The 15,986-nt window shown below is 45.5% G+C and overlaps 1 protein-coding gene and 1 long non-coding RNA gene across 2 annotated transcripts in view; one reads left to right on the top strand and one right to left on the bottom strand.

Moving 5' to 3' along the window:
- The window catches only part of ST8SIA2 (ST8 alpha-N-acetyl-neuraminide alpha-2,8-sialyltransferase 2), a 42,259-nt gene extending 41,766 nt beyond the window's left edge, over window positions 1-493 (bottom strand). The window contains exon 1 of the mRNA XM_034784745.1: window positions 207-493. Within this exon, the coding sequence (XP_034640636.1) occupies window positions 207-307 (101 nt within the window). The 5' untranslated portion in view covers window positions 308-493. The remainder of the gene's footprint in view (window positions 1-206) is intronic.
- LOC117884384 lies at window positions 47-15,722 on the top strand. Its single transcript, XR_004647552.1, has 3 exons — window positions 47-266; window positions 11,516-11,588; window positions 13,150-15,722. It is a non-coding gene; the product is annotated as an uncharacterized LOC117884384 (long non-coding RNA).
- The last annotated feature ends 264 nt before the right edge of the window (window positions 15,723-15,986 follow it).

Here is a 15,986-nt window from a genome sequence, read left to right as displayed (position 1 = left end):
CCCCCCCCCCCAGCCCCCCCCCCGGCACCTCTCTCCTCCCCCAGCACCCTCCCCGGCACCCTGTTCCCTCCAGCACGGAGCACCCCCTTTCCTCCGGGCAGTCGACCCCCCTGCAGACAGCCCAGCGCCCACCGGTGCCTCCCGAGCGCCGTCCCGGAGCCGGCTCCCCGGCGGCAGGCGGCGGGGCAGGGCGCGGGGCTGCTTACCCGCTCTCCTCCTCCTCGAGCTCCGAGATGTCCACGAAGATGAGGAAGCCCACGAGCAGGGTGAGCAGCGCCAGCGCCCAGCTCCGGCACGGCAGCTGCATGGCTCCTGGCCGGGGGCGGGGGGCGGCTGGCTGGGGAGCCGCTCTGGGGTCCTGGGCGGAACCCCCCGGGAGTGCCAGCAGCTCGGGGGCTCGCCCGAGAAACGCCCCCACCCCCTGCCCGACTCGCCGGGTTCGCTCCTTCTTCGCCCTTCCCTGCAGCCCGGGGGTGGGCAGGGGCTGCTGGCAGAGCCCGGTCCCCTCTTTGCAAAGGAGCAGGAGAGCGCTTTTCCCACCCTCCCTGACGCTGAGAGAGGGAGGGAGGGAGGGAGGGAAGGAGACAGAGACTGGGAAATGTATTCCCTTCTTCCCTCCCTCCGTCCCTCTCCCCCCCCCCCTCAAAGTTTGTCTGACACACAGACCAGCACCTGGGGACAGCACTGAGCTCTTGCCTGCACTCCCCTGACACAGACAAGGGCAGGTGGAGGTGTGGGCAGGGGCAAATGCTTCATAAGTGTGGGGCAGATCCACACACACCTCATGGCATTGGAGGTGCTATACCCCGGCATAGGCAGAACCTCTGGCCACTCCTTATGGACCCATGTGAGATCTACTATGTACAGAAGATGGACTTATATGATTAAAACTTACCCCTGCTCAGGGGGTGTGATCTTCCTTCCTTCATTACTGTCTGCTAAGTGGTAGGAGACCCTCAGATGAAAGGCACTAGATTACTTATTATTTGTATTACCCTATCACCTATCATGGACCAGGACCCCATTGCACAGGGATCCAAATTTTATAGCCAAGCCCTCTAGATATGTACTGGCAAAAATGCCCATGGAAGTATTTTGCACCTACAAAATGATGTGTGCACCAGTCTTCCTGTGTACACAATCTGCACACATAAATATAGGCGTTGGAGGAATTTTTGCAGGACAATTGCTTATGCGTGTATTGGAGGGAGTGCCAACTGGTGGCAGGTTTCGGACAAAATATACTATTAATAATGATGATTATTATAATCACATTTATTACAGGAGTGATTGTACCTTTCCCCTTCTTGTCTAATGTATACATTAAATGGAGTCCTTTGGGATAAAGAGCACTATCTAAACATAAAATATATGATTCATTATTAACATTCCTTATTAGTATTAATATATAACATGGGGAAAATAAATATTTGAAAAGTGTGATGCTGCTTTTGTAATAATACATTATTGTCCTGGTGTGACTCAAGCTCACTAGAGTTACATCAGGGATTAATTTGGCCCATTGTGTTTACCAGCAAAGGAACACAATAGTTTTACGTCCCAGAGACCTAGAGGTGTCTGTCACACAACCAGCCCCAGTAACCTGCTGCAAGCTACAGCCAGAATCTTAGTTTCTATGCTGGAGAGAAATGGCTGCTGGGGTTAGAGCTGCAATTTCTTTCATAGGCAGGGTTGTGATGGGTGTGGGTGTGGGTGTGAGGGGGTGGGAGGAGAGGAAAAGGAGGAGGGGTTGAACCAGAGAATGACCCAAGAGGTCCTTGCCTTCCAGCCCTGTCATCTATGAGGCTATGTTTCCAGGATGGATCCTGCCATGGAGATAAAGGGCCAATAATGCAATGGGGTTAGCTAAGGCCAAGCTGGCTTGCTGTGTCTAAAACCCAGGCTTGTTGCAATTGATCTAAAGGTTGCTGGATAGAACAGTGAACTATCTGGTGTTACACTTGCCACCAAACTGGAGAGGTATGCAGTGGATTATAATGCAGCAGATACAAGAGGCACAGATTGGGTGGGGTAGATAAGGGGGAGAGAGAGAGAGAGACTAATTGCTTACATATTTAAACAGCATCTTTAGCCTGAATAGGATGACTATTAAGCAAGACAGGGTTATTAAATGGGGCCACTTGGAGAACTGCCATTTTCTGTTCTACACTCAATTTTGTACTGGTATAGCTATGTCGAGTAGGGGTGTGATCTTTTTATTAATAGAGATATTCTGGTACAAATCCTGATGTGGATGCAGTTATATGGAACTAAGGTACACTGATCAAACATGGCTAGCACTATAACTGCGTGTATGTGGAGGGCTGTACCAATATAACTACACCAGTATAGTTAAAGTGGCACAATTTTTTGTGTGTAGCCAGGGGAATATGGGGTGTTCCCCTAGTACTAGATGCCGATATTAAAGAGGCAGCGGGGGGTGGGGGTGGGGATCTTTTTGTACCTGATGCCCTTTCATAGCCTCCTGTGGGAGCTGGGCTTTTGAAATGGAATATAATTGTAAATAGGGGGAACAAACCATCAGGTACTGTGCATTTATAGGTTAAAATACAGCATAGGCCAGTCCAGTACAATTACACTGTGCCTCTGTATATACTAGAAGAGCATATCCAGTAGATTTAGACTCTGTAAACAGTATTCATAATGGAGCCTAGCGAGACCTTTGGGTTTAATAAGACTTTGTGGTAGTGGAAATAGCTCCATAATTTCCCCTCTGCAGCAATCCAGAAAAAAAGGTCTCGTTTTCCTTTCAATTTCCATTTCCTCAGCGTCTCCGCCCACCCCATCTTGAGGCTCCACAGGAAATGGGCTGCGTGGCTAGCCTCACAAATGGGCTGTAGCGCGTGCGGTGAAAAGGGGCTTTGAGAGGGAGGCTGGATAGTATGATGGCTGGCATCTGGGATTCCTAAGAGGAACAGGAGTGGAGCTCTCCTCCTGTGAGTCTTAGGAACACCACACGTTAGGCACTTTCCCCGGCTATGCGAAGCTCTAGTGGTACAGAAGCTCTGCTCCTCAGGGTCCACCCCAGATGGTGCTTCAGTCCCTTCTGTCTGATCCTTCTGTTTAGAGTGTGCCAGCCCCATTGGCTGAATACCAGAACATCCTCAGAGCGGTCTGAGTAGGAGGGCAGGATTCTATGCTCTGCTTGTGGCAGGAGTCATACGCCATAGGCTGTTTGTCTGTCTGGGTGAGGACTTTATTAGGGAATGGGGCTTGTTGGCTGGAGCATCATCTCTTCTGCTAAGGAGAGACTTGTGTAAATAGATGCCTGCTCTGGGTCTTCACCAGCTGCCACTAAGTCAGTCAATAGGAACCCTGCTATTGACTGCAGTGGAAACACAATCAGGCCCTGAAGGAGGCACATTGTGAGTTGAGTTTGACGTCCTATACCAGGGAGATCCATAGTTAGGTACTTTCACAGAGAACTCTGCAGAATCTTGCTCTTGGTGCCATTGGCTGCCTCGTGCCTATTGATGGCGTGTTCTTGGAGCGCTGCAGCGGGAAAGACCATTCTATAGGTGGTCAGGCATTGGCTATGAGGACCAGAACCTTGAATTGGATCCAGTATTGGAGAGGGAGCTAATATCCTGGATGAAGGATGGTGTCTGGCTCCCTGGATTCCATGGGTTAAGGAGCCAGGCAATTTACTGACTTGTTTTGTAACTGATTAACATAGTCACATAATGTCACATAACTCCATGCAGCTGTGACATAAATCTGGGGAACTTACTGCATTAGTTAGGTCTAAATGTCTAGTACAGCAGCCTTGAATATAGGCACAAAATCAGTATAACAGAAACAGAGCATAGTACAGTATATTTCAGCCTGCACACAGTCCTTCTGGAGGCGTCTGAGACTCTCCCACAAAGGATGTTGCAAGATTTGGGTTTAACACACCCTCTGTTGAAGATATTGTATTTATCCCGAAGTGCGTCACAAACAATGGGCCTGATTCTGCAGCTCTTAGTCACACTGTATATTGAAGCCACTGGGACTATTCGCCCACTTAAAATTAAGCAGGTGCACAAATGTGGCAGGATTGGAATCCATAAACCGTCAGGGCCTCAATTTTATATCTCCTCTACAAGACAGGTTGCAGGAAGATTAGAGCAAACTATGGAAAACAGTCCGTAAAGGAAGAGTAATATGTTCTGAAATAGAATAAAAGACTATTATATCATCTTGCCTCTGGTAATTTGGAGAATACTTCTCCACTCCTAGAATTCTGCACTAAATAAAATTGGGTATACTGGAAAAAATTATAATCTTTGCATAGTGGCAAAAGCAACTTCTTTATACAATGTTGCATTCGCTGCTTTGAAGGAAAGGAAAAGGAAGAAAAGACACTTTTACATTTCCTTTTGACCTTTTATAAATATCAGTTTGTATTAACCAAATTCCCATACAAGAGCTCCAAAGATTCAAGAAATAACAGTTAACTCTCTAGGGATGTTAACCGACAACTTGAGGAGAGATGGTGGATTTAGAATGCAGATGTGAAAGACACAGATGTGCAGAGAGAGCTGAAGTTCTACATATGTAAAACCAAGTCTTTAACCTGAGCAGGAGTCACCAAGCAGTGGCGTCCTGAACTGGCAGGGGAGGGACAGACAAAATGATCTAATAGTGTCTTCTGCGATATGATGAATGATAAGTCCTTGTGCAGTGAGACCTTTCTCCTTCAAATCTGCAAAGCTGTAAAATGCACATAACCTTTATCATAGCTGTCAGCCCCAAATGAACAAAGTTTACAGTCCATTTTATACAGCTAAACAGTGTGGTGACGTGATAAACAGGCATGACAAATTAACCAGGGCCACAACCTTTCATAGCCTCATTATCAACACTATAACCTGCCTCCAGGCGCTTCCTCCAGTGAAAGCCTCAGGCCTTCTGAAAAAGTGAAACATCTCCCACAGGGCAGGAAGTGTCTGTTCCTCCCCAACAAGTTTATAGATTCATAGCCTCTAGGACTGGAAGGGACCTCGAGAGGTCATCGAGTCCAGTCCCCTGCCCTCAGGGCAGGACCAAATACTGTCTAGACCATCCCTGATAGACATTTATCTAACCTACTCTTAAATATCTCCAGAGATGGAGATTCCACAACCTCCCTAGGCAGTTTATTCCAATGTTTAACCACCCTGACAGTTAGGAACTTTTTCCTAATGTCCAACCTAAACCTCCCTTGCTACAGTTTAATCCCATTGCTTCTTGTTCTATCCTTAGAGGCTAAGTTTTCTCCCACCTCCTTATGACACCCTTTTAGATACCTGAAAACTGCTGTTATGTCCCCTCTCAGTCTTCTCTTTTCCAAACTAAACCCAATTCTTTCAGCCTTCCTTCATAGGTCATGTTCTCTAGACCCTTAATCATTCTTGTTGCTCTTCTCTGGACCCTTTCCAATTTCTCCACATCTTTCTTGAAATGCGGTGCCCAGAACTGGACACAATACTCCAGCTGAGGCCTAACCAGCGCGGAGTACAGCAGAAGAATGACTTCTCGTGTCTTGCTCAAAACACACCTGTTAATGCATCCCAGAATCATGTTTGCTTTTTTCGCAACAGCACCACACTGTTGACTCATATTTAGCTTGTGGTCCACTATAACCCCTAGATCCCTTTCTGCCATACTCCTTCCTAGACCGTCTCTTCCCATTCTGTATGTGTGAAACGGATTGTTCCTTCCTAAGTGGAGCACTTTGCATTTGTCTTTATTAAACTTCATCCTGTTTACCTCAGACCATTTCTCCAATTTGTCCAGATCATTTTGAGTTTTGACCCTATCCTCCAAAGCAGTTGCAATCCCTCCCAGTTTGGTATCATCTGCAAACTTAATAAGCGTACTTTCTAAGTTCATTAGCAGGAAGCAGCAGTGCAGATTTGGCAAGGTTCAGTGTCCCCAGTCTTCTCCCGAAGGCTCTTGTCATACATAGCAGAGCCCACTTCTGCATAAACCCCACTCTTGCAGAAAGAATCCATTGCATCTTTGGTTGGTGAACGGATCCACACCTAATCATGCCTAAGCAGCCTTCCAGTGAGCAGAGCAAGGCACCGGGAACCAGGAGACCTAGGTTCTTTTCCCAGATCTGTTTGACTTTGGACAAAGTCACTCAAACTGTGCCTCAGTTTAACTATATGCAAAACAATACTTACCCACCTCACAGAGATACTTTGCTGCTCCCAAAGTGCTTTGAGATCATTGGATGACTTGGCTCATGGGTCTAGAAATGTGTTCTTCACTTAAGAGGCAAGACATATCGAGTCCGATTCTCAGTTGGGGTAATCTGATGCAGGTTAAAATCAAGGGAACTGGGTTGATTTATTCCAGATTAGAATCTGGCCCTCTAAATTCCATTTTTGGATGAACCATCCAAGAGAGGAATATTTATACCTGGTTCACTGGGCTGGAGCAAATGATCCTCATTGTTTTGGGATGGAGAGTGTAAAATATCAACGCACTCCTCTTCCCAGTGTTTATTGTCCTCAGGAGTCGACCTCTGCCATATTCTCTACACCTAGAGCTGTGCAACAGCAGCGAAGATCCTCATTGGCACAAAATAAATGGAGAGCGCAAAATTAAATTGTATTAATTTCAAGCTCTATTAGGATTTTCTGGAAGTAAAAATCAATAGCAAAGGACGGAATCAGTAGGGAACGTGACCTGATTTTCCCAGCCTCTGAGAGGGAATTGTAAACAATGAAGAGACAATAAAATACACAACTATAAAAATGTACTAATTTCTCTGATGGGGAAAAAGAGAAAATAAAAAGCCTGCATAAACAGCCACTTGACTGTTGTTTGGCATGAATGTCCAAAACAGATAATTGTCCATTATTCTCCTTTGTTTTTTCTCTCCTATAGGAAATTGCAAAATGGGGTGATCCATCCCAACATTTCATCATGTACAACTCACTGTTGTCAGAGTGTAATGTTTGATATAAAACAAGATTAATCTTTCTTTTTATTATTTTTTTTTCTTTTCGGCCAGCTAAACTGTTTTCGATGAATAAAAACACTATGTTGCAATGATATTGATAATTTGCATGTGAAAAGCTTTCCACCTGGTAACAAAAACAATTGTTTCAGTTGTGCCACCACTAGTCACAAGAGATAAGGTCCGTTCTCCTCCTCCTCAATTAGACACACAAAAACCTGAAAAAGGTAGAAAACGTGTGACAATTGTACCTCCTGTTATCTGAGACTGATGCTAATGTAGTGATATTTCCAAATGCATCTGCACAGCTGGCACTGTACCCAATCCATTATAGCCTGGCAGTTTATGCATCTCTAACAGGGCACCTCCAATTTGGGAAGGTGGAACATATTTGAGTACTGTCAGATGTCAAGTTTTTAAATGCAGCGTTAATGGCATTTGGCTGAAATCCCCAGATTTGCATTGGTCCTCTTTGTTGCTGTCATGCTTTGATGGATTATCAAACCACCAGGTGGCAGTGTGTGTGTAGTGGGTGGGGAACATTCTCTCATGGGGGCCATGAACTTGGGAATGTTTTGATCATGCTTGATGAGCACAGGGTCACAGAGGTGCCCAAGGCAGTGAGAAAGAGAAGGAAACAAGCGGGAGGAGGCTTTAACTTTAAAGAATGTTGGTTCTTGCTGCGTTTTCATCGACCCTTGTAAACCTCCACAACCAAAGAGAGCAAATCCACTAAGTTCAAAGCCAGTGTCAGCTCCACAGGCTCATGGAAGCAGTCAAAGAGAAATTTGCATTTGCAAATTTTCCTTACATAGAGCCAAACAAACAAACAAACAAAGGAGCCTTTCATAGATCATGTTGCTGTAGAAAAAGCACAAGAGTTACCTGTTCTATTCCCTGCTTACCCTGAGCCTACACACTTCAGCCTTATTCTTGTCTATGGCTTTGTCTACATTACCAAGTTTTGTGGCCCCAAACTGCCTTTTGGCAACAACACTGCAATGCGCCTTTCTCAGGAAAAACGCCAGGTTTCAGCCACAAAAAACCTCCACCCCGCAAGAGACTTTTTTTCTTTTCCCCTTCCTTTATTGTCGACAAAGAGCCAGTGTAGACACTGCTGTTTGTTTTGTCGACAGAATTGGCTTCTGCCAGTATCCCACAATGCCTGCCCTGATCGCTCTGCTCTTTCAAAGCTGCAGGAAGTATCTGACAGCTGAAGGTGCTGCTCCGTTTGGGGAACAAAGAGAAAATCACTGGAATGCTCTTGTTCTGCCCTGCACTAAGAACACAGTGGCAAGCAGATTGCTGTCATAGGGAGGGTGGGAGGAGAGACTGCTGGCTGCTTTGACGTTCCTCAGCACGGTTTGCTCCCAGAGCTACTCATGATGCTGTTCCTGGCAGCTGAGAAGGCTGTGGGAGAACTTGGAGGGAATCCTCCCAAGATGCACAGGGATCAGCTCTGCCTTCCCACAACACTGCACTGTGGGATACATACCCATAATGCATTGCTCACACTGTCGACGATGGTGCCCACAACATGGACATGATCTGTCGACAGAGGGAGCCAGTGTGAACACCCTTTGGTGATTTTTGTTTTATCGACTTTCGGGTGTCAACATTAAGTTTTGTTGACAAAACTTGGTAGTGTAGACAAAGCCTATGTTACAACTGGAGGTGCGACTGTCGCTCACGTAGGCCCGGAGTTGTACACATTCAGTGGGTCAGCCTGCTGATTTAGAAGTAAAACTCATTCATAAGAGCAATAACATATTGGCACCTTGCACTATAATGAAATCAGGCTAAACAAGACCATATTTTCAATTAATCGGACTGGATTGTGTGATGTGTGTGTGTATAATACTTATATTTTCTATAGACAACCTGCAGTGATTCAAATTTAACAGCACTTTGCACAAAATAAACCCCAACTGGTTATTATTTCTCCTCTACACTGATAGCTTTAAAGTGACTAGTTAACATAGAAGGGCTTCAGATACAAAATTCAGACCTGGATTTCGTCCTCATCCCAGTTCAGAGCTGTTAGGAGGTGATATTCCTCTTTGGCTTGATATTGTACTAAACCCTAATCATGATGTTTATGTCTGAGTTTCAGGGGCATTTTGGGATTTAAAGTTCTGGTTCTGGTCTTTCTATACTAGAAAGATTACAGTAGTTCATCTTGTCCTGAACTTGGCAGAAACTCAGTCACTCTTTACAGCTGTGTTGAAAGCCAGGTCAGAAAACCTGATCTATAAGGAAAGATTTAAAAAAACTGGACATGTTTAGTCTTGAGAAAGACTAATGGGGAGACCTGAGAACAATTACTTATGGCCAGATTTTCAAAAGAGTTTAGTATGTTGGATGCACGTAAGGCCTGGTCTACACTGGGGGAGGGGGGTGTCGATGTAAGATACGCAACTTCAGCTATGGGAATACCGTAGCTGAAGTCGACATATCTTATTCCAACTTACCTCCCATCCTCATGGCGCGGGATCAATGGCCGCAGCTCCCCCATCGACTCCGCTACCGCCGCTCGCTCCGGTGGAGTTCCGGAGTCAACAGGGAGCGCGTTCGGGGATCGATATATCGTGTCTTAATGAGACGTGACATGTCGATCCCCGATAAATCGATCGCTACCTGCCGATACGGCGGGCAGTCTGGACGTACCCTAAGTCACAAAGGGAGCAGTTGGGGCTGGGTACTTTTGAAAATCCTACTGTTATTCAGGTGCCTAAATGGGAGCTGAGATAATTTTGAATATCTGGGCCCGCCGTGGTACTGAGCCCCTGAAAACCCACTCCTTTGAACACTGGGTCTGGAGGTTTAGATGTCTACATTACCAGGGAAACAAACTTAAATTCAGGTAATATCTAAATCTGATTGTACTATGGTATTAGATCATGAGGGTCCTTTGTGGTCCAGAGTATGAATGATCGATCTTCTGCTGGATTAAGCCTAGTACACAGCGATACCATCAGAAGGGAGCAATTAGAAGTAACATGCATGGCAGGTTTAAGTGATCTGTACAAATACAGAGGGGAGGGTGTGAGAGGGAGAAAGAAGGAGACTTCCTGACCTAGTGATTTATTTATGAAATTCCTAGAGCAGAGACACTCTTGAGGCTGCAGAGTGAAGTAAACAGTGTGCCACAATATATTTAGCAAACAATAACACAAGCCGCAGAATACTCTATGGAGGGTGGAGATATACATCTCCTTCTTGGGAGGTTTGTGAATGATTAAAGTCAGGGAACAGAGAGTTTTAGAATGGGGAAGCGGAAAGATTTCCCTTCCTTCTTCCTATGAATAAATCACAGCTGTGAGCCTGCTAAGAAATCCAGATCCTTGTCATGTACTTCCTAAAAAGCCCTGGCATCTCCCCTCCTGGTGCACACATCATCTCGTGCCCTTTTTGTGTTCTGTCCTACCCACTCGTGGGCCTCCATATGGAATTTTGAACACCGATGCTCATCGACTTTATAGACATCTCTAAACTATCAGGGTAAAAGGCTCTATTAGGTGCAAGAACCCTGGCAGAGGCATTTCACAATGAATTGCAGTCTCTGGAGCATGGTCTGGGGGTCCAGTGAAGGAAGAATTACAGAGTATGACCCACTAAATCGACCGGTGGTGGATCGATCTCAGGGCGTCGATCCTGGCTGTAGTGTAGATGTAGTCTAAGACACCGTACAAGAAAGACAAGAATCAATGTTTAATGGCATCAGTGGCAGATAAGACTTCTTTAGCCTGGAAATTTGTACTGAAGCTGGATGGAGAAGCAGATTGTACTAACTGCACAGATATATTCATCAAGAAGCTAAGGGACCAATCCTGTGAGGTGCTGAACTCCCATAGATCCTAAAGGAGAGCATGTTTTATACCGGAGATATTGTACTGGTGTAGCTAGACACCAGTGTAATAACATTATACCAGAATTGCTCACCCTAGTTTCAAACTAGACTAAGCCACACCAATACCAGCCCTATATTACACCAGGGCTGCAACTGCACATCTGTACTTGGGGCTTGCACTGGTGTAGCATCGTTCAGGCTTCCCAGACAGCTCTCAGCCCTGGCAGGTTTATTTGCATTCTGGCCTCCCAAGGAGTCTATGTGTCTGTGCTCATCCAGGGGGGTGCCCCAACCTCACAGTGATGTGTCTGTGATCAAGGGTCTCTCAGGTGTGGAAGAAGGAAGTGAACTCCCACACAAACTTTCCTAGTTTGCCCACCAAGTTAGAAGTTCCTTCACATTGGAGGAGATTATTACTAATTTGTCTATGCTGTTTTTGCTCGGCACATAAACTGTTCGAAGCCAAGCCAGCAGATACTGGAGAGAAGCCTTGCGAAAGGTGTTGCATAGGCACATGATGCCATGTGGCCTAAAAGGATAAGGCAGGAATGAACTGATGTCTTTGGTTTCTTACTTGATTGATTAGATTGTTCATTGATTGGAATCTGCCTATGGGAAGACAAGCTCTTGCTCGGATAGAATCCAGAGCCACTCCTCTGGATTGTATAATTTGTGTTGGAATCAGGACAGACTTTTCTGTATTCACACAGATTCCAAGTGATGCCAGAAGAATGAGGTCAGAACTTCCAGCCAGGACCTTCCCATCAAAAGCCAATCATCTAGGTATGGAAAGACAGTCAAGCCATTGTGACAAACATGTGTGCTACTACTGAGAATACTTTTGCAAACGGACTGGGTACAGTTACTACTCTGAAGGGAAGTGCCCTGTATTGGTAGTTGTTGGGACCTACGACAAACCTGAGGAACCTCCTGTGGGAGGGATGAATGCCTATGTGAAAATAGGCATCCTTCGTGTTGAGCATTATGAACAACTGTCTCTGTCTAGGGATGGGATTATTGATGGGATTATTGAGCATCCCGGGTGACCATCCAAATCCTCAACTTGCAGATAAAAACATTGAGTTGCTGAAGATTCAGGATGGGTCTCCATCTTCCCTTTTTTCTTGGTGATTGTAGCGGGGTGGCTACCCCGCTCCTGCCGGGAAGGGCTTAAAACAGCCCTGGCAGAGGGCTGCAGCTCTAAAAGCTGGGCTGATTGGGGAAGCAGCCACAGCTGGGCCACGCCCCAATCAGGCCTCAGCTGGCCCTATATAAGAGGCTGGGAGCCAGGAGCTCAAGAGTCTCTCTCTCTCCGTTCAGAGAGAGAAGGGCCTGGCTGCAGGGATCTAGAGACAGGGTACCTGAGTGGAGCAGGGCTGGGGAAAGGCAGAGGAGCTAGGGAGCTCCAGCCTGGAAAGCCCCAGGCTGTGGCCTAGCAGAAGGCCAAGGGGTACTGGGGGTTGCAGAGGGCAGCCCAGGGCTAGGCCAAGGCAGCAGGTCCAAACCCAACCTTGCCGATGATGAGTGGCCTATACTGCAGTCTGCCCCAGAGAGCGGGGGCTAGTTGGTGACTGGCAGTGGCCTTATCCTGAGGCGAGTAGGGATAGTGGATGAGGGTTCCCCGGGGAGGGGAAACCCAGTGGAAAGGGGTTCTGCCAGAGGGCAGCCCCCCCAGATAAGGGCACCGGGGTCCTGGGAGGGACATGGGGGCCAGAAGAGGACAGGCGGACCACTGGTCTGCAGAGGGCACTCCAGGATGCTGGAAGAGCTAATTCCTGGAGTCACCAGCAGGAGGCGCCGCAGGGGTGAGTCTGCTCCTCTACAGTGATCAGGAAGTATTTGGAGTGAAAACCCTTTCCTTGATGTTGATATGGCACCAGATCTACGGCTCCCCATCAGAAAAAGGAATCCACCTCTTAGATGAGTATCCCATCGTGAGAGTGGTCCCTGATGAGGGAAGAAAGAGGAATTTGTCATGGTGCTAGGAGGCGCACTTCTCAACACTTCTGTCCAAAGCACAGGTCTGGCCTGCCTGGGATTAGACTGGGGCCTCGTTGCACAATCCATGAGATGTTTCCTAAGCCTGAACTCATGTGATTGCTGGGTGAGGCTGGGAAAGGAGCAGCAAATGGTACACTCCATGAAAAATAGGCTTCTCCCAAGCAATAAAGGCACTGTTCATGGTTGTTGCTGACTGGAAAGGCGTGGGGGCATAATCTCTGTCCTGTATTGGGAAGGAAGGGGGTTCCCCAAGGGGAAGGGAAGTCCCCACGTTCTAACTAGAAATTAATTCTAGGAAAACTAGAGCTAAATCTAACTAACAATACCTCTACAATATTTGCAGGTTTGAAGACAGAAGAACAGCTTGGGATGCTGGAGGGTTCTGATTCAGACCATGTGGCAGTAGAGAACGAATGGGAGAGGTGGTCTGTTGACATCACCCCTTTATGCCCTTGGTTTGGAGCATGAGGAGGAGAAGAACACAGGCCAGACCAATGGACATTGCTAGCAAGAATCCTATGGTCTCAGATGCAAGGAGCTCATGCATACTCCACAGTGTTACACACATAAAAATCAGCACTTGAAGAAGAACTAGGGAATCCACCCATTACAATTACTTTGACTTCAACTCTAAACCGTACATCCTTATCTAAGGGCCTGCTTTCCCTGTGCACCCAAAACTCCCATTGAAGTCAACTATGGCATTTTTAAAATAAAAACTCCTTTAGTTTTTAGAATTTCAGGACATGGGAACCCACATAATACCAAACTAACAAAAAAGCTTGGATGAAACAAACCACTAGATCTCACGTAGACCTTCTCACCAGATCTCCAGCCCAGTTTTGCAAACTTGATGTCCCAATAACTTGACAAGTACTCAGAAAAATCAATGTAAATGTCTCGATCTCAGCGAGTTTACCCCAGAGCTGGATTTGATGCCTGGACTTTGCATTCAGTCAAACTCATGAACCTTATGAGGTTCACGCATTCCTAGTGGGAAAAAAAATCTCCGTTTATACATGGAAATATAGTGATCAATCAACTTTTATCGCTCCAGCTTTCATTATAGCAGCTTAGAACAACAGAATAAAAGCACGTAATGAAAACATTGTAAAAATGTAATAAAAACACACAATACTTGACTGTGCAAGCACTGCTGTTTTAGCACATCTTGGGGAACTGCACAGGAGAGAGCAGTCCAGTCTTCTGGTGTGCTGCCAGTAACCTCCATAACATACATCACACTCTTTCCACTCCGGGAATTGTGCTGATTTAAACCACAGAAGTTATAGGAGACCTTCAAAATGTTTAGATTCAGCAAATACCTGAAAGGTCTCTGGATGGGTTTTGTCGTCTTGGCTACGGAAAAGTTGGGTGGGAAAATCGCTTGAGAACAGCCTTTCTCGTTGTACCATGGAGCTTCCTGGAAATAGCAAGGAGAGAAAAGACAGGTTCAGTTTGGGATTGGAGGAAAGTTAGGGGATGTGTGGGTAGGCATGATGGTCTTAAACAATTTGACCTACCCAGACCCATCTCTAATTTAAACTTTTTGGACCAGATTCATCTTAGATATAAATAGACTCAACTCCCAAAGTACCTGCCAAGGCCGGATTTGGCTCTTCGTGGCTGGCTAGTATCCCAAAGGTGCCACCCTCTTTGCTTTCAAGAGATTATTTCATCTAATCTAATCCAGTCCATGAAGCACTATGGTATATGAGCACCTAACGATCTCTTCCCCAGCTCTCATTATTATAATATTCTGGCTCCAGAATTAATCCTTTCCCTCATACAATTTCAGTTTGAAAAAAAAAAGTGGGAAATATCTCCCAGGATGGGAAGATCTCATTAGTTTCCCCTGCCCCCGTGTGGTATGTTCATACCCATGTCTCTTTTCACAGTGATAAATAAATCTATGCAGCGATTTTCCTGTGAGTTCCAAGAGTCCCAGAGAGTTTGCCTTTTATTTTAATAATTAACACTTAATTGATTTTTTCACCTTCAAAATGTTTCACAAACATTAAAGAGACACTGTGAATATAACAGTCACTTTCTGATTTGAATATTTTTTACCTGTTATTACAAGTAACACCTAAGATAACTGGACTGTAAGAGGTGAAAGAAAATATTATTCTTGATTTTGTTTGCTTTTGACAACAGTTTGAGCATAAACATTTCCACTGCTTCTGTGGAAGAGTCAGTCATCCCCCCAACCTCCTCCCTTGTTTGTGTGGATCTTTTTTATGGACAAAGAGGAGAGAGAGAAATTTAAAACAAGTTGAAGTCACTGGAGTTGCCCCATTTACCCCAGCTCTGAATTTGGCCCGATGGAATTTTATTGTTCCTTTATCTACCGGAAAGAATGTTTAAAAGTTTAATTGGCATATAACGAGATAACTATAACAAGTTAATTAGTTCTCAATTACGTTGCGTTTACCATACGTTCTGAGTGTGCTCTTAGCAATTAAGGACACCTAATGAACTTGCTATAGTGATTGAGTTTGCCATGTTAAGAAAACTAAAATAAAACACAGATATAAAAAATAATGTGCACACATATTTTTATAGCACATTTGAAGCAAAGCATGGTCTAGTGTGTATGGACTTACACCTCCAGGGCTGCTGCAGATTCTATAAGGGATATGGCCAGTAAATTTACTCTGGCACACCTAATCAAATCTGCTATGAACCAGCTGGCTTTCAAGATGGGCCTTACTGGAAAAAGTTTTCCTGGGAACATTATGAGAATTTCAAAGGAAGAAGAGAGGAAAGGAATCAAAGTTGCATGATGTCAATCAGTCATTCACCATAGCTTTAGAATAACATAGTTCAGATCATTAAGGTGATTGAATGTGTTGGCGTGAACTGAAGACCTACTGTGTGACAACAGAAACTGCAGTGGATGAAGGAAAAGGGTTATTCATAGATTCATAGATTCTAGGACTGGAAGGGACCTCGAAAGGTCATCGAGTCCAGTCCCCTGCCCTCATGGCAGGTCCAAATACTGCCTAGACCATCCCTGATAGACATTTATCTAACCTACTCCTAAATATCTCCAGAGATGGAGATTCCACAACCTCCCTAGGCAATTTATTCCAGTGTTTAACCACCCTGACAGTTAGGAACTTTTTCCTAATGTCCAACCTAAACGTCCCTTGCTGCAGTTTAAGCCCATTGCTTCTT

This window comes from Trachemys scripta, chromosome 10, assembly GCF_013100865.1.
Source record: "Trachemys scripta elegans isolate TJP31775 chromosome 10, CAS_Tse_1.0, whole genome shotgun sequence".
NCBI lineage: Eukaryota > Metazoa > Chordata > Testudines > Emydidae > Trachemys > Trachemys scripta.
This window is presented reverse-complemented; position numbering and strand designations above follow the sequence as displayed.